Raw genomic sequence first — 24,856 nt, forward strand, 5'->3', positions numbered from 1 at the left:
GTGATACCAGAATATAGGGAATGACAGCAATGACTGAAGGATACCAGAATATAGTGTCGACAACAGAGACAGGAGAGTACCAGAATATAGGGAACGACAACAGAGACAGGAGAGATACCAGAATATAGGGAACGACAACAGTGACAGAAGAGTACCAGAATATAGGGAACGCCAACAGAGACAGGAGTGATACCAGAATATAGGGAACGACAACAGTGACAGAAGAGTACCATAATATAGGGAACGCCAACAGAGACAGGAGTGATACCAGAATATAGGGAACGCCAACAGTGACAGAAGAGATACAAGAATATAGGGAACGACAACAGGGACAGAAGAGATACCAGAATAAAGGGACGACAACAGTGACAGAAGAGAACCAGAATATAGGGAACGCCAACAGTGACAGAAGAGATACCAGAAGAGAGGGACGACAACAGTGACAGAAGAGTACCATAATATAGGGAACGCCAACAGAGACAGAAGAGATACAAGAATATAGGGACGACAACAGAGACAGAAGAGATACGAGAATATAGGGAACGACAACAGAGACAGGAGATACCAGAATATAGGGAATGACAGCAATGACTGAAGGATACCAGAATATAGTGTCGACAACAGAGACAGGAGAGAACCAGAATATAGGGAACGCCAACAGAGACAGGAGTGATACCAGAATATAGGGAATGACAACAGAGACAGAAGAGATACAAGAATATAGGGACGACAACAGAGACAGAAGAGATACGAGAATATAGGGAACGACAACAGAGACAGGAGAGGACCAGAATATAGGGAACGACACCAGTGACAGAAGAGATACCAGAAAAAAGGGACGACAACAGTGACAGAAGAGAACCAGAATATAGGGAACGCCAACAGTGACAGAAGAGATACAAGAATATAGGGACGACAACAGAGACAGAAGAGATCCAAGAATATAGGGACGACAACAGAGACAGGAGATACCAGAATATAGGGAATGACAGCAATGACTGAAGGATACCAGAATATAGTGTCGACAACAGAGACAGGAGAGAACCAGAATATAGGGAACGCCAACAGAGACAGGAGGGATACCAGAATATAGGGAACGTCAACAGTGACAGAAGAGATACCCAGAATATAGGGTGCGACAACAGAGACAGGAGAGAACCAGAATATAGGGAACGCCAACAGAGACAGGAGGGATACCAGAATATAGGGAACGTCAACAGTGACAGAAGAGATACCCAGAATATAGGGTGCGACAACAGAGACAGGAGAGAACCAGAATATAGGGAACGACATCAGTGACAGAAGAGATACCAGAAGAGAGGGACGACAACAGTGACAGAAGAGATGCCAGAATATAGGGAACGACAACAGTGACGGAAGAGATACCAGAATATAGGGTGCGACAACAGAGACAGGAGAGATACCAGAATATAGGGACGACAACAGTGACAGAAGAGATGCCAGAATATAGGGAACGACAACAATGACAGAAGAGATACCAGAATAAAGGGACGACAACAGTGACAGAAGAGAACCAGAATATAGGGAACGCCAACAGAGACAGAAGAGATACGAGAATATAGGGAACGACAACAGAGACAGTGTAAGTATGAGTAAATATCAAAACAAAAGGAAATGCGTCACGCACTCCTATAGTAACAATAGATAAATCGGATATTGTGAAAGCGTGTAAACATCCCTTGTCATACGTAAAAATCATCGTAGTGTCTCCTCTCAGATCTCTATAAAGATGTTTGTCACAGACTAACTGACAGTTAAAATGGCTAAAACTGTAAATATATTCCTGATGTAGACCTGATCAATTCTATTTATGGGCAAGCTATAGATTTGTTTTATATCTGGGAGGCGAAAATGGCTGAGATTTACGAACATAGAAGCCATATATTATGTTAGTTACAGAGACTAAAGAAAAACAAAAAACATAGTCAAACAATGGACATAGCGTTAGAAACATGTAAAAGTCTAAGGATCAAACGTTACAAGCAAATTGAACGCAGCCAGTCTAGGGACAAAGAGAGAAACACACGGATTGTAGTCAATCTAGTGATACAGAACTAGAAACATGGCAAGTCACTAGACAGGGAGTTAGAAATTTAGGGAACATATTTGCGTAGATCGACGTTGCTCTGGTAAAATACCCTGTATACCTAATGTATTGATCAACATGACGTATCGATCTAGCATACACAGTTAATACTAGTATATCCAACTGATGAGTCGGGTACACAACGTGATAACCAACGAAAATTTGGATAAAACTAATAGATTAATACAGTGCAATTAAAACATGTGATATGTCTGATATCCAGTTTTGTTATGTATACGGTTTTTCTATTTAACCGAATATAATTACATAAAATTGACTCCAATTACGCCTCAATTGTTAATCTAGCTGTGGTTATTTATATCACAAATGCTTTTATATAAAATGAAACGTGTGCAGAATTATTACATTAAATCACGATTTGATGATTAGCGAACTCCATTCGCTCGGAAAACACGTTTAACCTTGGACCTGCTATAAATACCATGTTGTTTGTATACATTGTAAACATATAGTGTGGCATCTATTTTCAGTTCATCGATCGATATTATATTTAAGCTTTAAAAGAAAACGTATAAAATAATAAAAGTAACATATGTATTGTTTTCCCTGAAAAGACTTTTTGAAAGCATCGTAAGGACTAGTATAATATTAGGATGGGTCTACCTTATACTGTTACCCGTGTACAGATTGTAGACTCCATGTCAATTTCGTTTCCTTTTATACACCTTTATCTTGACCTTTAGGATAAACAGTTGACATATAATCCTATGAGTGAAATACTGGTCAAATGTCCTCGAAGCTATCAGTCTGCGTGTTCGATGTGTTATGAATACCGGGATCACGATTTCCCACAATTCATCACAGCTTCAATACATGTTGCAAAATGCTGCCTTTATGCTCATTATACACTACACTCTTAATCCGATGACACCTAAGGTGTTCAGCCTAGTTTAGACTCCCAAGCTAGGAAATGCGAGGCCAGCAACAACCTGTCTAGTCGTTTGATTGTATCGTCTTTGATCGTGCTTGGTTCCCTACTGTTTCAGTGATTTTAGTATCGATATTGATACAAGGCTACTGCAGACTTCCATCATCATGTCAGTAACGGAATTAGTGTGTGGTATGTTATTTTCCCCCGTAGAACTACGTTTGCTGTATATTTGCATGATGTACATGAGGAAACAATAACGTAATATTGACTGGCACAAATACATGTATGTAGAGATGTTGGGCTGCTTAAAAGGCGTATATACAAGATGACATCTGAACAATAATGAACGCCATTATTCAATGACATTATAAACATCGTGACGTCGTTTCATTGCCTTAATGAACGATTCGAATTATGGGGGAAAACTTTAGTACAATAGGATTTATTTCTGGTCAAATCTAAAATGTATAATAAAGCCGTTGTCGAATGAGTATACGTAATATTAATACTATTAATGCTAAATTTGACAGGGAACGTACTATCTTCACTATTTGGTTTCCCCAGTAGTTGACTGTCCGCAATGACTTCTCTGGTACCGCTGTGGTTTATTTCTCTTGTTGATCTCTATTAAATATGACTAACATTGACTAAATAAAAACTGCCACATCAATAGATGAAGCAATATTATTTTGTTTTTGTTCTTATTTTCCAAATTCCAACTCAGTTGCTAAAAACTGTACCATAGCCAAATATTTCCTATGCATAGATACAAGATACGTTTTGAGCGACATATGTACATTAATGTGTATTATAATACGCATGTAAGTACATATGTAATGGAGTTGCCAGGTGTGACAGGTGAAAGGTCATGACTTTAACATGACCTCCCATTGTAGACTCATGCTATCAGCTTTCATTCGTTATCCTGTGTGTTTGACATCACTGATGGTATGCAGTATGGATATTTCTTAATTTTTACACTGGCAAAATATCCAGGCTCCGGTTACACAAAGGTTGGCTGACATTAACAAGGCGTTAGTAAAATCAGGAAATGGTATCTTATGTTCTTGATTTTGTTGTTATCTTATTTGAAACTTATTAACTCTTACCAATTGGGGTCAGATATGATTCCTTTCCCACAGTGAACTTTTGTCGAAAATTAACAAATGCCGTAGCAATAAGTGTCTCGGAAGTTATCTTATTTTCCTAACACTCTTTAATTATTGCATTTAAGCAATATAAATCAAATTATTTAGCCAATTCACAGTTTTGACCTATACAGGAAACGCTAACTCTAACTGGTGCTCCGAGGATCATGAAATAACTCATCATAAGTCCAAATTTAAATGTTGCTTGATATCATCTTCCATGTCAAATTGTGATTTTATGTGTTTTGTAATTATATATATTGTCAATATAGACATTTACACCAAATTAAAAACGATTTCCATAAGAAAAACGTTGTACATTGATGAAAGATTGTGCTGTGATCCTGGGGCTAGTTCCAACCCTGTTATATAGGAATTCATGATGGATTTTTTATTGGTTTGCTGTCTCCTCGTTTCTGTTGTTGTCCTGGAATTTGGTTGTTGCCTCTGTCTTTAACCAAATGTGTTTTTTGTCTTGATAACCCCTGCTTGCACCACACAAACACATGTATTTCCTTTGAATCGTTCCGTATATAAAACCACGTGTTCTGTGATAAACAATCTGCTCACATCATGTGTGGCAAAATAACATTGTTATTCGTGATAAAAGCCTACACTCCCGTACCAAAGAGGGATATAATGAAGAACTTCAACACAAAAATCAATTTCATTTTTTTTATTAATATTTTAATAATGATGTCTTTTTATTTACATCATTATAAACGCCACGTACTTAGCTCTCCTTTCAATAATTTATAACTCGGTTCAATTTTAATTTACAATAAATAACTTCAACATGTATTCATAAATCTCGTGACTCGACTCGCAAATATCGTGACTCTGACACTCTCTTCCATACAATATTGGCCCTTAAATGAGCAATTCGGTCTCTTATATTAACAAAAGGTGCATGATAATAATAACATATATATAAACACGGCGTGCAATGGTTGGTCGGAAATCTCATTCAGCGTGAGTTCAATTAGACACTAGCGATACTGTAACCTAATCTTCTACTAACGACCTCGTAAAGTTGTATTTAAACACTTGATAGCAAAATCAATACATTAAAAGAAACATAGTCTATTTTGTAGATTTAACATCGAAATGTCATTCAGTTATAGCTGTATATATCTGTAAAGACTGTGTGCCGATTTAAGTTTCAGGTCTGAGGTAAAAAAAAAAAAAAATGATTAAAATTACAATATATTTAAAATATTCTAGTTCTTAGCATCAGACAAGTTTCTCTTTGTACTATTTGAGTTAAAGAGAATTTAAAAACAACTAAGAAACAGAGACTATATCATGTGGTGTTGCATGTCATTCTGGCAGGTACACGTAACAATAAAACATGGTCGATGACTTCTGTCCTCGATGTAGAAAGCTTTTAAATTATTTTACAATTAATATATTATAAATTACATTGTCCATACCAGGAGAGGGCTTGTATGGGAATTACGCATGTTGCTCAATTTCTTTTGAATTTGTATAAGCTTCAATACTTAATAAAATCTTTGTGAAATGAAACAATAAAACATGAAAATGTAACTAAATCGCATGTACACAAAACGAGTTATTTCATTATCAATTCATCTTTCTTTTCTCTCTTACTTTTGATATGTTTTTTTATTAATATTGTTTGCTTATAAATATATTTTCACTAACGTTGATACGCAGGAGTCCATCCTACATTATTATTCTTTCTCTAATCTTACATCCCAGAAAACGGTCCCACAAAAAATAGTTTAAGATATAATTAGTTTAAAGAAACATTTTATGACAAAGGCCAATTCATAACGAGACGTGTAAATAACACCGCTGCTATGTAGACAAAAGAGCACTAACCGTGTCGAGATCCAACATAACGTACTCTAACAGGAAAACACTGCTGAAAACACAGTGCTGTGCGTCTCTGTTTATCATCAGTAATCTCACTAACTACAAGCTTGGTTACAAGGCTCTACGTTACACCAGTGTCTTTGTACTGACAAAATGCATGACACGCCAGTTGTTTAAGTTGTAGAAACAAAATATCTGTTAGCAATCCTACTAAACAAATGCATACTCCAATAATACAGTTTTATTACACGTTCACGTGCTGTCTGTCTCTGTATATAAAGCAGCAACATGTTGCATACTAAGCACACGGACCGTGATGAAATCGATGCATATATTCTACGCTAAGTATTAAAAGTAACAAAGATGTAATCCCATCTGTGTATACGACAGAGACCACAGTGTCGACTATTGTGAAACAGTGTGTATAAATGACTTGCCACATGTTCGCTTACTGATCATCACTGGAATACTCCATGTAGGGAAGTCATGTAACTATTAATACAGATTTATTAACGTAAAACATGTTACAGAATCGGTACCTTAAACAAAAAATAAATCGGCCCAACAAAATAATCCTTCCCTACTAAAATTATCTGTTTATAAACTATTAAGATGTCATGATTTCAGCTAGAACCTGATATTGATAGAAATGTCATACACCGATCACTTCAAAACGTAATATTTCTTGCCATTATGTAATAATTAACGTTTATAAATGTTAAGATAAATTACACAAGCACTTGAAGGTCAATGTCTACATCTCTAAACGTGATAAATCCAAAGCCAATGGTCCCGGGTTGTATGTTTTGTTTTCGCCAAAAAAAAAAGATCAATAATATCTTACTAACTCATTTTCCGTGGGACCCAGTGCTTATTTTTATGCTTCTCGACAAAAGAGTGGTAAGGTAAGAGCGCATATATTTGTAACCGATGTGAGAAGGTATATGATACAGTCCTAGAGGCAATACACGGTGTGGGTAACAGATGCCGGGCCAATCCATCAGCATGTTCAGCTACGTGTATACATACGGGGCAATGACTTGTGAAATATACTATAAGTGAAACTCGTGTGAAAGCTAGAGGATATTTTATCGCCGATGTGGCAGTCATTTTTAAAGCAAGAGATCGGTAATGTGATCCTGTGAGAATTACCACCCATAACTACGTGATCGATATAGCGTTACCTCGACAAAGGATTCCTAAGCATTTGTGTAGTAAGAATTGTACAAAAAAAAAATCTTAATGAAGTTATTATTAGATTAATATTGTACTTCCACGGTTTTATGTCTTCTAGTCAAATATTTATAAACATGTGGAACACAAAGCATTCTAATTGAAAACAGTTTCACTAATATTCGCAACAAAAAATCACGTAATTGTAAAGGTTGTTACATCATGATGTTTCGCTATGTCAGTCTGGAACGGAAGGGCGGTTGATATTTAATGGTTTAGAATAATCTTCCGAAAAACACAGAATCCATTTTACATCAGAACTGTTTTGATGTTATCGATGTTCGCAAGTGTATCCCGTAAATGTGTTATCATAATATGTGAAGGGTCAGGTCTAATAGGAAACTCGTCATAACCAATTAATACTAACAAGTGCAATAAGGAAAACGGTTATGTTAATTATCACGGAGTGCAATTGTACGGTTGGAGTCGGCACGATCCCTGACAATTACAGAAATTAATCAGCTAAGCACGTGCTACCGTTAGTGGCGACACCGGCAATAATTCATTGAATACAGAGAGTTGGACATGCGTCGGGTTACTGTTCGTGTTCACACGGTACCACAGCCAGGGGCTATACTTATTCTCACTTTCTCCGGCTCACTCAGACGGACAAGTACGGGTTGTCGCCCCTAGGCCTGTGAACTTAACGTATCTAGCAATATCGAGTCTGGTCGTTGTGTCTTTTCGTTTAGATTAAAGAAACGCCATTTAATGGATTTATCCCACACAGAATAGTGCTTGTATTTACCTAGGAATCAAAGAAGTCTGATAGAAATTATTAACGTAAAATCAAAGCAATATACGGCCTATTGTAGTATTATTTCATTACCCTTTTAAGTATAGCATCTCTACTTTACATGTATATGGACATAACTATACCAAGAGAAAGAATACAGATCAATATTACAATGCCTTTCATAATGCTGGCTAGGCAGGCAAAGATAATGCAATGCGCGTGTAAAGCATGATATTGTAACAGAGGAAAGTTAAGCCGCTTTAACACATAGCTACTCTTATCAGGGTCTAGTGGATGGTTGACAGCGGTCTAGCCGTAATCTATTGTACACCGGTGATCGTTAGCTGTTGTCGCACAATTTAGTAACCTTCAGAGTGCTTCCTTTCTTCGCTCTATACACCTAATGTTACCTGTATGGTACACCTGTATAGACGGTAATGGCACTAGCTGAACTTTGAAGGCACCTATTACACATACAACTTAACAAAGTATGGCCATTTTCACATGATCCACGTGTTTTACGACAGCCAAGTACGGCCTTCTTTGAAACGTCAATACATACCTAAGTACGGAACAATGCGATCACGTTCCAATAATATAATACTACCTGTAGTGTCAATCATATCTTTATCATATACAAAGAACAGTTAAAATAACAAATTACATTTTAACTAAAAATATCATTTCCGTTTAAACAAAAAATTAGGACCGTGATTTATTGATTAGAATCTACGTTAAGTGTGTTTTACAAGCGCTCTGTACTACGGTATAAATATCGTTAATGGGGCGACACACTTTAGCATACATCTCTCTGATTGAATTGTTTGGTAGACTGTTTGTAGTCGCTATCAGTTTTAGATCTAACTATTTATAACTAATTATATGTATCCTTTACCGATCCAGTAACCATGCTTCTGTTTCCCGTCGGGTTGTAATCTTAACTCACATTTCCCCCTAGGTAATACTCCATATCCACAATCACCCCCTTGCGTTCTAGTGTAGAAATGGCTACACTGCTGTTTTATAGCTGCTTATCAGACTAAAAAAGGAAACCGTGATGAAATTGTTTTTATACAACTGTAAGTCTGTTGCAATAGCTGCATCTAAAAAGGGGCATCAGACCTCTAAAACACATGCATATGTGTTTTAATCTAAACCATTTATTGGCATATATAACGCTGTCATTTTTTCACTAAAATCCCGCTGTATATATTACACGGTCTCCAGTCGCTGTTCAAACGTTAATTGTAGTTGATACCTGTTAAGAAATATTCAGTTACAAGTCTAAAAACCTGCATTGAAAGCAGAAGTCTCCTAACCCCCGCTATAAAGGTAACCCCGCATTTGAACCTTTACAAATAGCTGTAAAGACCAGCTGTCGGGAGGGGTGTCACGCATGTCTTGTTATTGGTGTTTAATTATTAGATCCACAACTCAATAGGGTGAACTCGCGACGCCTCGGCTACCTAGGGCTAGTCTGTAGTTGTTATTGTTTAAAATAACGCGCACCCATACACAGAATGTAAACGGCAATATTTAATTTAATTTTATACATGTAAACAGTTAGTATTTAAATAGATCCCCTTATAACATTTTACTTGTGTGTTCTTGGTTTGTCACATTTGTCGCATTAACAATCAGTTTAATCACCTGTATTTAATTCTAATGCGTGCGTCGGAGTGTGGACTGGGTCATACCATGACAGTCCAGTACATCATTCGCACGCACAGCACACTTCAATACCTAGGTATAGTACGTAATACCTGGTTATGACGTACCCAACTCTATTCTGGGTGACTTGTAACATAGACGCGAAACCTATTTCATTTAGAACGATGTTAGTCTGTTTGCATAATTAACATGTACATATAATATTTGTTTTGTATATTGATGTCCGTGTCTTACACAGATAGGGAATACATTGACTGACCCGGCATCAGTTCGCCAGAAAGGAAAGATATTGTGTGACGGATCACAGAACACGGAATGCGTTCCTATAATCAATTATATCGATCATCAAGGGAATTATAACAATACGTTAAAGACAGAATCAGCCTACACATTAGATATTAATAGGATGCTAACAGAATATTTAACAGCACAGTAAAATATGGCAACTGCAAATAAAGAAATCGTGTATGCGGCAATAGCTCTGTATTAAAGTGTATTAACGTTAAATGACAGACAGAGCCGAAACATAACTACACTTACATTAAAACCCGATGTTAAGTACACAGCGAGCGACGGTAGGGTATATCCCGACATCCAAGTGTTGTCAATTGCAAGCAAAATCAAGTGATTAATGGCCGAGACCAGGGCTGTCTTACATCAGCCGCAGGCCACTTAGTGATAGTAGAACGACATTTGGGCTACTACTACGGGGATAATGAATTCAACTGTCGCTAGCCCCCCACTCGGCAAGATAAAAAAAGTTAATTTTAATTAATCTATTTGCAGAATTAAAGTGGATATCAACAATAATGCATACAAAATAACAAATAATGACACATGTTGAAAAGAAATGATATTTTTGTTTCCTAGAGTATCTTGCCCTGTCTTGATTCAATTTGTCTAGTATTTTAAATTATATCTAAAATACAACTTATAAATAGAAAAGGGAAAACATACCCATTAAATAACATTAACTTAAAATAATTTATTTTGTTTTCATATCACATTTTAAATATTTTGAGAATAAGACCGTAGCATTTTCATTTACAAGTTTAAAATGCCTAGATTTTATCATTTTTAACAGATGCCTCTGACAGTTTGATAATTTAGGTCATGTGTCGACAGAAATATATCTCATATCATATGCGTAAATATATTTATATAAATATTATTGTTTCACATAATTTAGCATTTGTGTTTTCATTGCAAGTCAACATATAATAAATATAAATATCACTGCTGAATTAGCCCACCAATGTTAGTGTCACTACCGTACCGTGGCAAATAAAATCCAAGTTCGATTTGTTCCACTACTATAATAACGTAGAAGCTGAGTAGTAAGTATAATCCCACCATTTAATTAACAAGTACTCCGAGCAGATGATTTTCCTTTCGGACATTTCTTTGCACACATGAATATGCACTCATCCTCGAGAGATAATAAATTCCAGATTCATATAATGGCATATTGTGTTTTTGTCTTTGCATCCAGTGATAAAATTAGCATACATCCAACATGTTGAATACAATAAGGGGCACCACATCCACTTGTCCTACGTGGTATAGTACACACTTTCTCACACACAGTGCTGTCTCGGCAGTGTTCCGCCGCTATGTTTCCCCGAGAGCACGTATCAGATTATTAAAGACTGCGTCCATGTCATTACATATCTGTTTCTCTCTGTGACTTTCACTGGTGGAAATGTCAATTTCTGTCCTATCGTCCATATTAATCCCGTGGGATTCCGTCTGCCTCGAGAGCAGAGGTGAAGACGAGTTGGTGGAAATGTTGTCTTTAATTGCTGAGGTCTCCTCTAAACTCTTCACAAGAGTGTCAGTAATTTCGTCTTGGAATTTTTCCGACTCGTCAGGGTTGGAATATTGACCCTCGAACATACTCATATATCCATTGGGAGAGGCCTGTAAGTAACTATTGTTTAACACATCATAGCTGTAATGAGGGCGAAGTCTGTAGATACAGCTTTTATATCCTTGATAACTTTTCTGTTTTTCCTCCCGAATTTCTTTCTGCACTTTCTTTAACGTGTTATTGATCAAGACAGAACGCCGTAGAAAATGCTCGGGGTCCTCCATCTGTCTTAATTTTTGAATAGATATTTTCAAAACTCTCCTCCTTTCTTCCTTGCGTTCTTTGGGTGTATTGAGAAAAGGCGAGATACGCTTAGGCGGTATCCTGTCTATCAAGTCCTCTGTGTTGGAATCTAATTTCCTTTTAACCCCGATAGTCCTCCTTTCATCCACTTTCATTTCTATCTCATGTGTATCATTCTTGCAACAATTATTTGTGGATTCCTCTTTCCGCAGGCCTATATAGATAAAGAAATACAAGTGTTTTGTTTAAACATGTTACATGATGTACATAAGAGATAATACTAATGTTTACCTGTGCCCCGAACAATGAGAAAAAATTGTACAGGTGATTTCCACGAAGTAATGTCTTACCACGATTAAACTTAATAAAGATAATAATATGGATCCTATAATTGATATTGTTGTATGTTTGTATATCGATAGTACCTATATACACACATATATACGTACTTAGCCGGGCCGGTTACGGCTCGATAAGCACTGCAAGAAACCTGAGTAGATCGCTAACAGACGTACTGCCGAACAGTACAGCAAACAAACAAAGCCTTGACTTAAAAAATCTCGTGTTGTTTGTACTGAAAGTCCGAACCAACCCGGCTTTACAAAGATATTCATCTGAAGATCAATAAAGTGGCGTTACCGGTCTAACCCTGGAGGTACAAGAAAACAGTAATTGTATCCTTATTTAATATATAATAGATAGATGCAGGTCGAAGACTAAGGTAGAAAAGGCTGTGGGGATTGATGGTAATTATGATAATAAAAAGGGTAGATTGTGAATCGATCTAACGCCTCTCCCATGTTATTGACCGTAAGGTGTCCCCACTCCTGTCAGGGCTATCCACAACACACTGGTATACATATCTGTCTGCACTGATCTGCTTTATGTAGCAACTCATCATACACTGTCACAACGCTACAATTCATACCCTACGTCAATATTGGATAACTTTAAAAAGATAATAGATTCAGATTTTACCGATGAGGAAGAGAAAAAATATTTGAGAAAATTAATTTAAAACATCGATAAAAGTAATTGTTTATTGTTTGTGTATACACATTAAACATTACTGAATGTCGATAACGAATAGGTACAGTTAACTTACCTGGACGTTCTAGTTTGGCCGGAGTTCGACTCAATGTGGTCTGCTTGTCAAATCGACAAGAGCATGTGGTTGTTCCCGTGTCTGTAGCTAGCCGGGGACTAGAGGAGTTAATCCAGTGATAATCAAAGTCTGTTTGGGAGGCTGTTTCGTCTGTTCCTCCTCCTCCTCCTCTGAATCCGCCACAACACGGATTGTTATACACCGCACTCATCGAAAGAACACAGGTCATGACTTACTGGTCTGTTCCGTTATATAGTATAAACAAGGCTGTAGAGACCAACTAGTGATATCTTCTTTTGTTCATGTAAAGTTACAATACAAAACGCAATCAATGAATCCTTGATGATTTTACAACTTCGTTTCCTCCATAAGAACAACTTACAGGGACCCGTTAGGTCGTCTTAGTCTTCTCTATCCTGTTGTAAATAAATAAAAAAAAGAACCACGTTACAAGCCATTGATTAAATGAGTGGACGGAGTGGTGGGTCTACCGTCGACGCTATGCTCTAGCGACTAAATGACTATAATCCTTACAGTATGTACACCACATCCAGTGCCTCCGCTATCTTGTAACGCACTGAGAGTGAACTGCGCCTGTATCGTATATAGTACCCCACAGTGGGCTGGCCCTGACTCGCTACGCTATACAGGCAGGCGATGGCAGTAGACGACTCTCCGCTCATAGGCATAATACAACCTAGTCACAACTAACGTAAGTGTTCGGGCGTAGATTTTCAGACCTGCGATAAACTTGTAAATGGAAATGATAGATAACCTATGTTGGATGATATACGTCCCGGGCTTAGTTCGGATAAAACGTGACAGTTGGGGTATTTAACCAACAGCGCTCGTCACCGTACAACTTTAAACCAAAGACATGAGCGTTACGGCCACACAATGTATTATTGTATACTTTACACAAATGAAGAAGTGAACCGTATCAATAAAGAAGTAAGTTTTAAACAGTTCAAAGAAACAACACCTGAACTTTAAAGCTGTTAGCTAATTACCTATGGCAAATGCACACAATGAGGGGAAATAAGACCAACGTTGAAAGAGAAAGCAAACACTTGTCTGGGGAACCTAGTCATGTAGCATTTATATCTGGTTAGGGGTGATAATTTCCTGGTATAAGAGATAGCTATCTCTAAATATGTTTTAAGCGTGGAAAGGAAATGGAAGTTGTATACACGCAGTAATTAATAGAGGCTACGAACACTGCGGGGCTTTTAAACGAGCGTCTGATATGTTAAACATTTGGCATAAAAAGGTTGCGGTAATCTATAGCTAGTGGCATTCAAGTGAAACGTGAATAGGGTTGTTTTAGATAGGTATATTATAGAAAAACAGTACAATATACAAGCAAATCTGTAAAATTAATATGTTATCTGAACGTGGTATCATATTATTGTAAAATCGACAAGGCGAGTACAAAAGATTAAAAGTGTTTTTCCAGCCTTCCCCTATGAATAAGGTTGGTGGGTAAAAATGTGTATTACACAAATACATAGAAGGTAGATAAATCACAGCGTCATTTCACAAGGACAAACGCGGAAAGCAGGGTTGTCACACAAGGAACGTAGACATCAAAACAGTAGGGAAAACATTATAAACTGTCATTAAAAGGAATCAAAAAGCTAGCACTGACTATCGTAATCACAGAGACCGGACAAGGAAATACACACATCCGTCATTATATACATCATACAATCATATCGATTGTGTTTTAATTCGGCGTGTATAATTCGGCACAGGGCTAAACTCGGCGGCTGCTGGCGGTGTGTACTGTATACGGGTGTCGTGGCTTATCTGTTAACAGTTTGATGACGTCGATAAATGAACACATCAATAGGAATAAATCCTGTTTAACTGTGTCAACTACCGTCTACACACACGTGGTCAACACTGATCGGGTTGTGTATCCAATACGCCGTTCACGGCTGGTAGATGTTTTATACTATTTCAGGTTTTGTGTAACATGAAACCATAATAACCTATTTTTTAAAAGACAATAGTTAAATAATAACTTGACGAGGAAGCATATTACAAATAGGCAAATAATAAAAACAGAACCCTAGAAAATAATAACATCAAATTTTCCTTATAAAGTCAAAAGGCAAATTTTAAAAACTTTCTTATCAACAGTTTATCCGAATTTCATAAAAAATCCAGTTAAAAACTATACAAATTTAAATCTTTCACCTGCCAATGCGCTAGGACAGATCATCAGAGTGTACCTGTAGCCGTGATGACGCGATGTTTGTCCCTACACGACATGCAGCTGTTGGTTCGTTTTACAGCCCCTAACACGTCGCGCACAGGTTAAGACGGCACGCGTCCATCTAGTACTCAATGTGTAGGCTGTTCCGGTAAGTTATGGCTTTCCCTATTATCACACCACTTTTGTATCGCCAATTGTCATCTTCCCTTGTCGGCTGATCCGAATAGTTCTACTGACTGTATTGGCCACCCGTATTGTTGAGCCTTTAAAGTATCTAATATAATGTACGACAAACTATTTTTTCTGTAAATATCGATAAAACTTGTCGAAAGAAGGATCCGTTGGTGTGTGGTTGACATTTCAGGAATGAGTACACATATGGTCTGTGAGATTCATTAAGAAACGGTCGGTGCATTAAGGTAAAATTATACTGGTGGAAAATTATCGGGTGAAGTTTACGCCATTGCTTTCTAATTTGTAGAGGGAGAGAATTAGCAGAACGCTATGAGGTAATCTCCGATTATTGACGCGGAGGAAGGTTTTGTTGGGTTATTTTGTTGCTGAGAAACATGAAACTAAAGAGAAAACTTGTGATAATCAAGAGCAGCAGTCTATTCCATCTCCCCATCTTGGACCACTCCATCTTACTACATACAATACTACACAATTAGGTTTTCAATTGCACTTGGGGATATTGTATATAACTATACCGGTAGTTGCTGGAGGCTGGCGGTGGTAACAAGTAATCATCTAATGCTGTTTGAATGAAGTGGCAATAGGAAGTGCCATTCGTGTCCTTTAAAACATGCAAAGGCGACTAGCAGTGAAAGTTGCTTTCATGCCAGGAATAAATCAGTTATCAATGCAAGTCTCTCTATTAACGTATTGTTCCTGCTTAACCGGAGGCTAATCAGAGAAAGTGGCTTACTTTAGATGATATTTTTTGTTAAAATTTGAGTTATTTATGATATCGATCTGGTAAATGTAGACCTCGTCATGCATTGTAAACACGAATATCGGCTCTCAGAGGGCGGTGATTAAGACCTGAAGCTTCAGGCAAAACGAAAATTGAAAAAGGCTTTAACAAGGACAAGCATGCAAAACCTTTGTCCTCAAATGTTACAGCAATATTCATAACAATTAATTCCACGTGAGAATCTTAAATTAGTGCAGACCTTAGCAAGCCTATACCGTTGAACATCTGGTATTGTTTTTTCAACTTCGGTTTTGTTTTAATTAGGGCTTGTATTTCAATTGATTACATCAGGATACATCTATAAACTACAGGGTAAACATAAAAGGACAACACCGAAACAGGTGTTTATCAAGAAAAGACAACAGGAAATGAAACACTAAAACAAAAGGAAAGACAACAACAGGAACCGAGAAGACACTAAAACAAAAGGAAAGACAACACCAGGAACTGCGGACACAAAAATAAAAAAGAATAACACCGAAGACACTAAACCAAAAGGAAAGACAACAACAGGAACTGAAGAGACACCAAAAACAAAGGGAGAAACAACAGAAACTGAGGAGACACCAAAACAAAAGGAGAAACAACAGGAACTGAGGAGACAATAAAACAAAAGGAGAAACCACAGGATCTGAGGAGACACCAAAACAAAAGGAGAAACCACAGGATCTGAGGAGACACCAAAACAAAAGGAGAAACCACAGGATCTGAGGAGACACCAAAACAAAAGGAGAAACCACAGGATCTGAGGAGACACCAAAACAAAAGGAGAAACCACAGGATCTGAGGAGACACCAAAACAAAAGGAGAAACCACAGGATCTGAGGAGACACCAAAACAAAAGGAGAAACCACAGGATCTGAGGAGACACCAAAACAAAAGGAGAAACCACAGGATCTGAGGAGACACCAAAACAAAAGGAGAAACCACAGGATCTGAGGAGACACCAGAACAAAAGGAGAAACAAGAGGATCTGAGGAGACACCAAAACAAAAGGAGAAACAAGAGGATCTGAGGAGACACTAAAACAAATAGAAAGACAACAGGAACTGAGGAGACACCAAAACAGAAGGAATGACAACAACAGGAATTGAGAAGGCACCAAACAAAAAAACATTATCAACATTATATTAACAAAAACGAACCATGTGTTTTTAAAGAGCAAGTGATTCCTGCACCTGGCGTTGAATCTGGCATGACCTCATCCATCAAACAATCATTCTTGATAATCATACGGTTTAATATATATATTACACGTTACAAATCTTACAACTTAAGGGAAACCATGAGGTACTTTTTTTTAACTTCAATCTGGTATACAAAAACTCCCAAGACGATCGAGGGAAGTACATGATTCCGTTTCAAATTCGAAGTTGGTTAGAAGTGATTATCTGTGATGTTGCTTTAATACAATTTTACCATTTCTTAATTGTTTGATCCATTTATGATTCGAGAAATATTTTTTTCGATAACGATAATAAATTACCTATCATGTCGACTGTCACATGTGTTTTCATATACATTCGTACATAAAGTGAAACACTTCTGAAAGTCCCTCCGGGGGTTTTGTATAAAAGACGGATAACTGATATAGAATCGATCACAACCCGATCGACAAAAAATGATCGATTGTGTTACACCTGTCAGTGTTAACAAAATATTACCTTACAGCAGGCAAACAACTTACCTGTGTTGACGAACTCGGTCCGCTAAATCAAGCAGCCATATGTTTTGAATCACTTGCGATCTAACAAAGCGATTTATTAGGCTGGTGACTTTGAAGTGATTTTATACACGCCAATATGTGTATGTGCATTTCTCAAAATGATTAATATTGATATAAAGCCATAGACTAGTGTGGCTTCAGGTAGATGTTCATGTGAGGTAGTGCCACTACAATTAACGGGAGACATACAGAAGAGATACGTCAAGGAGATAAAATTAAGTAACTGTTGGTGTACTTGAGTTTAAATATTTTCTATTAAAAGTATGTTACTCAGGGCAAATAAACTTCGAGGAAAAATGCCTCTTTATGTTTCATAATGGAAAATGCCAAACAAGTTTAAAATTAAAAGATGTCCAATATTGTAAAAAAAAATGTCCCACATGAAATAGCTATTCTTAAAAAACGTGAAATTTATATTGCAACAAAAAATAAAGGATTTCACAGTTTTAATAACAAAATTAAAACTAACTCACGTTTTCTGTCGATATCAATGTATCATTGCATTCATACAGCATTTTAGAAAAAAAAAATGTATTGATTAAAAATACATTCACTATTATATTAACATCAGTTCTATAACTTTTTCCTCCCCGCGCTATAATAAATGACGTTATCATGTCTTCGTTAAAAATAATTCACTCGATGATAATACCTCCAAGAGACATATCGTATCATGTACATATTGATGGTACTTTGATGGAGCATCTGTAAGATGTTTTGCTAGACAAATGGTTGGGGAAATGGTTGAATGTTTTCAAATGGTTACATGCTTAACACTGTTTTCATGTACAAGTCCTAACAAGCATTGGTGAAAATCTGAGGGATATCAAAGTAGATCTATTTCAGACATAACAATAAAAACAAAATGCTGTATTTCATCTAATAAGTGCTGCTCACAATTTACTTTCGTATAAAAATACCACTCGTCCTGACGTATTTGCATGTTCTCCAAAACAAACCCATAAGGATCGCGTCATTAAATATTAAAACTACAATCCTAAATGTATTGCAATGTATTAATGATGTCCCCTGGCTGACAGTTTCGCTGTACATGTCATATGACTGTAAACTACAGGGCCAGGAACGCGGAACACACTCTCTCTCTCTCCCTAATACAACGTGTGACTGCATGCTCCCCGGAGGCATGGCTGTCACTGAAGACATCTGACATAAATGGACAATACTAATATGCCCCGTCTGCTTTTAGATGATATCTGATATCAAGTACAGTTATTTGTAGTTAAGAGCCCAGTATCATCACTCTTAAATGACAATATTATAAAATATTAGATAACGATAATAACTGCTTTTGGTTTTAAATGTCCTGATTAATACATACTATATAGTTTATACATTATTTTAGTATATGCTACAACAATATACTGTTTATTTAATATTTAAACTATATTTTTGAAAATACAACAGTTAATATTTATACTTTATATTTTTATATACTACATATTATACCGTTATTCAAGTATTTATTCCTTTTATTTCAACATATACAACATGTAATATTTATTATAGACTAATTATTTAAAATACATATTTTGACAAACTACATATTATATTGTACTATAGATAATAGTCCATTACGAAATGTTACAAGAAAGTTTTAAACGTAAAATTAAAATAGTTACTCAAAATTAATTTCCTTTTGACCAAATCTTAATTTGAGCATGACTGTATAGCAGTAAAGCTATCTGTAACTCATAAAATATATCAACTATTCTTACACCTTTAAAACAAACATATTCCCCCGAGTTGCACAAAGACAGGCATACTCACGACACACTATCCTACTATAGGCTTAAATGTAATTAATCGATTTATATTCTTCATAATAATATACGTACGCTTCACAGCAAAGTTTACACAACCACAAACAAGTACAATACACTAGGTCTTCTGCTACAGGAAAACTGTTATTTAATTCTATTATTAACATTAGATGCCAATGCTAGGGAAATATGTACATCTATTGTTGATGGATGTATCGTCGAGAGCTAACTTTTTAACAAAATACAATTCTCGACCGACTATACACTAAAGCCAGTGATAAATAAAGCTCGGGGTCTTCAGCTAGACACTGCCGCACTCCGCGCTATCGCTGTCTTTGTTAGTGGCCGAGATTACAAGCCAGGGCCGATTATTCCCTGGTGTCGACACAACGACAGGAGACCAAGGCGATGCGGTGTCGATGCGACCCCACAAATAGGCCCTATGTATAACAGTCGTGACAACATTATATAGGAATTTGTTACTGTTGATTTTGATTTCATCAATGACGGTTTGATCTCCTTGCAGGCATTAATGCCACTGGAATCAAAATAAATAACAATTTCGCCTGTACAGACGTCGTCCAGATCTTAGCGTTATTTTAATGAACATTTTTAAAAACTTTATATTCTGTATATCAGTTTGTCTCGAGACATGCCTCTTGATTTTAAAATCTATTTTTAAATGCTACTTCCAATATACGACACGTTCATTGTGTAGTACCTAGCCTACCTTTCCAGCTTTCTAAATATGTGAATTGTACTGTATAATTTATAAGATACTTAATCTGAAATTAATGACTTCGTTCTTTGAGATATTGAGCACAGTAGTTATGATTAAATAGTCACAAAATCAGCACAATGGCGTTACCGGACAGTGCATCGGGTGCTTTATTGATCGACATGTGTAACGATAAGATCCGTGTAACGATAAGATCCGTGTAACACACGTGAAAACACGATTGAACGCAATTATTGTAATATCTTTATTCTATATGTATTTTTTTTAACAAACAAGCTATATCACTTTGTAGGTTTTATTTGATGGTGATGGAAAGCCGCGGTGCTCACTGGATCGTGAAAAAGGGTGAAACAATTTCGTTAAATAATCCTTTAGCTAGAACTGAACACACCGACATTGTTAAAAGTTATCAGTTGATGTAATCGTATACTTAACTAAGAATGCGTTATGTTCTAAGGGCTATCGTAGTTACACAAGAACTTCTCACTGCTGTGTGTACCGCATGTATGTGACTGGCTCATTGACCAATACTACTAGGCTGAATGAAAGGTGGGCGGCCGGCCAAACGTCAACTCGTTCACCAGTATCCGGCTTAATTCTTCAAAGCTGATAACATGCTATTTATATAAATACTGTAATAATGACACGTTGTATTGAAAAGACACAATTAGAGATCTTAATAGCCATCTAGTACACACATTTAATTAATGATTTACAAGTAAACCTTACAAAAGGACAGGGAGCAAACATATATCAAAACAGTTGTAGAACATTTCTACATGATTAACGTTAAAAAGTCAAAACAGAATATATATTTGTGCATCAAATCTCGATAATTATTCAAAGTTATGTATAAATATGTAATGTATCAGAAATATATAATACGTTGCATTCGTATTGTCCTATATTTGCCAAAACAATAGTAACATCTAGAACATCCATCCTTGTCAATTACAATTACAGCATGCAATCATCGCCATTGTGAGGACTATTCCTACACCATCAGACCTGCCGCCGTAATTCCTGGTTCACTGGACAATCTGTCACAGAACCGATAGCGTAGTGCTAACATACAGTCTCATTTACAATTAAAAAGGGTCAAAAGAATTTCCATATGTTTATCTTTTTTTTGTCAGGACGCAAAATACATTCCGAAACTGTATCATTATTTATATCAGTATTGCCTCTATACTATCAAACATACACCTGTCGTACGAAATTTAGGAGACTTACGAACGAAGATGGGAAATCAGTATTTGGTTTGGTAAATATTTAAGCCCTGTGTGACATTCAAACGCAATCCGGTTAACTACACTACCGAGATTAACTAAAATATAAACACACAACCCTTCTCTTACGGAAAAGGAGGCACTTGATACGTCCCCCGGATATTACACCACACGGCCCTACAGCATACGCATTTCCTGTTCCTCATATGACGCTTTATACAAACTTTGAGAGAGAGAAAAAAGCGTTCTGTTAATTGTGTAATCCCCTTCGAAAATTATATAACAATAATAAAATGAACTACACGCACGAGGTAAGTTTCAAAGTGTGAATGATACTATGTCACAAGTTAACTGTAACCAGGTCACATCATATCAAATGACGCAAATAGCCATGCAATACATAAAACTAAAAAGATGAATGAATTAACACATTCCCAACAGAAAAGTTTAACTTATCATTATGAGTAACTCATTAATATCAGTCTTTGTCAATATCCCTTTATCGGGTTTATATGACATCATCTTGACCTCAACAAAAAGTTCATACATGTATAAAAGAAATAGAAAGGTACAGCCATATAGTTGGGTCAAGAATGAGCCATATGTTGATCAAGAATAGTACTCACCAACAGTTCTGTCTAATTTTAGATACAATGGTGCCAAAATGATGAATCCTGAACAAAACAAAAATGTTGCCAACATACCATAATATTATTCTATCAAGAAATACGTGAGAATAGTTCTAAAACGGTAAATGTCGCATATAAAATCATTATAGCAACACTGCTACGTCGCACTTGACCTTTATCACTGCAGAAAAACAACACATTGTTGTAATGGCTTCACGTGTCTCAAAACAGCGCCACCAGATATATGACAGGACCGGCCTATTTTCCTTATACAGTTTCAAACAAATACAATGTCGTGTATATAATACACGTGCTACACGTGTATTTACATATTGACCTTAAATAACGGAATAAAACTTGATAAGGAATACCAATAAGGAAACTAATCAGGAAAATAATAATTTAAGAAAAATTCCGTAGATTTGGAGCCATTGTTACATTTTTGACTAGATAGCTATTTGAATTATGTTCATTTTCACGAGATACAGCAATGATACATGTTCATTATAACGAGACAGGGCAATTATTTTAAGAACAATTTTACTATGTGTAGCAATTATTTTAACATTTTAGTAACGCGACACGACAATGATTTTTGTACATTTTAACAAGATAAAGCGAAGTTCTGTGCACATTTCAATGAGATACAGCTATCATAGGTGCACATTGTTAAGAGATAAAGCGAAGATTTGTGCACCTTTCAAAGAAACATGTCAATAATGTACGATTATTTTAACAATGAATTTTGTTGATTAATTCGAGGTTAAATTTGTTTTTTTAATTTACAAAAATAAAGTGAGTGTCTAATGTCTTGTATAAGCGTTGACAATATGTTCTTATTTTCACTTCTTCTATAGCACCAGACGTGTTCGTTAATTTCGTTTTAATCACAACAAATACTGAGAAAATAGTCCACAATAAACCCCCAGAACAATGATTTATTCTGACTGTCTATCAGCATTGGAGTCCTACATCAGCGCGGATGTGAAGTGCAGCCGAGGGACAGTATCCACAAACAACAAGTACACACAATACCGGGAATTAAACGAGTATTAAGATTAGGTGAATTTCCGTGCGCTCCTTATAAGCTGATGTAGTATCGATCTCCTCACAGTGTACGACCGAATAAATCTACGGAGGATGCCACTAATCTCCGTACAGTTTGCTCTTCCTATCGAACGAGATCGTAGAGTGATAGACATGGTGGTATTTGTATTTTATCTCTTGAGTGGAGATGTATTTCTATAACATATTTACTGTATAGGGTATGATATGGTAGCTTGTTGACAGACGTATAACTAAAACAGACTTATAACTAAGACAACAATCACATTCTTAGATGGAGATCGGTTGATAATGTACCAGGTAGGTTAAACGGTACTTAGATACAGATAGATAGATCGTGTACGTACAAGACAGGTTATGGCATGCTTAGTGGTTGCCATACTCGAAAGTCCAGGGGTAACGCTCACTAACGTTCCCTGCAAAGAAAGTAAGCGTAACCCCGTGAAAGACTAACGTACCACACACACGAGGATGGGTGGCTGTAACTAAACTCAGATCATCGGCATACTTGGTGGTTGTCTTCTTCGAAATTACGGGAGTTCCACTCACTAACGTTCTCTGTGTAGAAAGTGAGTGTAACCACTGGGATTTCGAGGATGAGTGGTGGTTGTATTTTAACTCCGATCGGTAGATCTTGTGCGTACCAGCAGGTTATGACATGATTGGTGGTTGTATTTAGATTCAGATCAGCAAGCCTTGTATAATGTAGGTTTTGGTATGTCTGGTGTCTTTAATTAGACACAAATTAGTAGATCTGGAAACTGTGGTCCATCAACAATGGATATATTTTTATTATTTATAATTTAAAGTATTTAACTTTTATCGTTTGACACTTGTCACATTAGCAATCGAATTCATCAAAATAAATGTTTATATACCAATGAATTTTTTTTAACGCATGTCATTAAAATGAATTTCTCAGAGTAATTGTTCAGATTTTATCTGATTATGCATGTTACAAAATCATTACATACAGTTTGTACATAATGACATAACGAATGTAAAATGGGAGAAGAAAATAAATGACTACGCCCGTATACAGTTACAAGGTTTGTCAATAGTACATACATTTGTCAGTTTACAACCAATACACCCCACCCAGCCACATACAGGGAGGGATTCAAAACAGGGTGCGTGCTATATGTACAGCATTAACCATCTTATCGGCTAGTACACTCCTCCCCGATAGTCTGTTATTAAATGTGGTGCCGCTATCCCACAACGACTGCCTGGATATTGGGTTACCTTGCATTTCGTTCCATTTCACTGGAGTCAAAGACAAAACGGGACAGATGTTTGCTATTTGTTGCCTCAGACAATCCTGATAGAGAGTGACTACGGGATTTGGTTTTATGCAAATAAGTAATTGTGAAGGAGTCCACCAGTCGCCTGCTGCCTATACCATACCATCATGTTCTCCTCCCTCGCGAGGCCTGCTCACGGGGACCGCGAAACAAGTGTGGGATATCTCGCCAAGGAGCTTTACTTGCTACTTCACAGTGTCAACGTTTCTCACAAGCCATGCCGTCCGATAGCTTCTCATACAGAACACAGGCTACCATGGTTTAATACGCGTGAGGCTAATTCGTCATAAGGGTTACTATTGTGTCATTAAAAACAATACCTCTGCTCCTCTCAGTTGGAGT

At 36.7% G+C, this 24,856-nt stretch overlaps 1 protein-coding gene across 1 annotated transcript in view; it reads right to left on the reverse strand.

The window, feature by feature from the left end:
- Positions 1–8,302: 8,302 nt before the first annotated feature.
- The window catches only part of LOC110452789, a 30,706-nt gene continuing 14,152 nt past the window's right edge, over positions 8,303–24,856 (reverse strand). Inside the window, exons 2-3 of the mRNA XM_021501465.1 lie at positions 12,845–13,260; positions 8,303–11,953 (exon numbers count right to left, since the gene is read on the reverse strand). Coding sequence (XP_021357140.1) covers positions 11,238–11,953; positions 12,845–13,073 — 945 coding nt within the window. The 5' untranslated portion in view covers positions 13,074–13,260 and the 3' untranslated portion in view covers positions 8,303–11,237. The remainder of the gene's footprint in view (positions 11,954–12,844; positions 13,261–24,856) is intronic.

Source organism: Mizuhopecten yessoensis, unplaced genomic scaffold (genome assembly GCF_002113885.1).
Source record: "Mizuhopecten yessoensis strain PY_sf001 unplaced genomic scaffold, ASM211388v2 scaffold6877, whole genome shotgun sequence".
NCBI classification, from domain to species: Eukaryota; Metazoa; Mollusca; class Bivalvia; order Pectinida; family Pectinidae; genus Mizuhopecten; species Mizuhopecten yessoensis.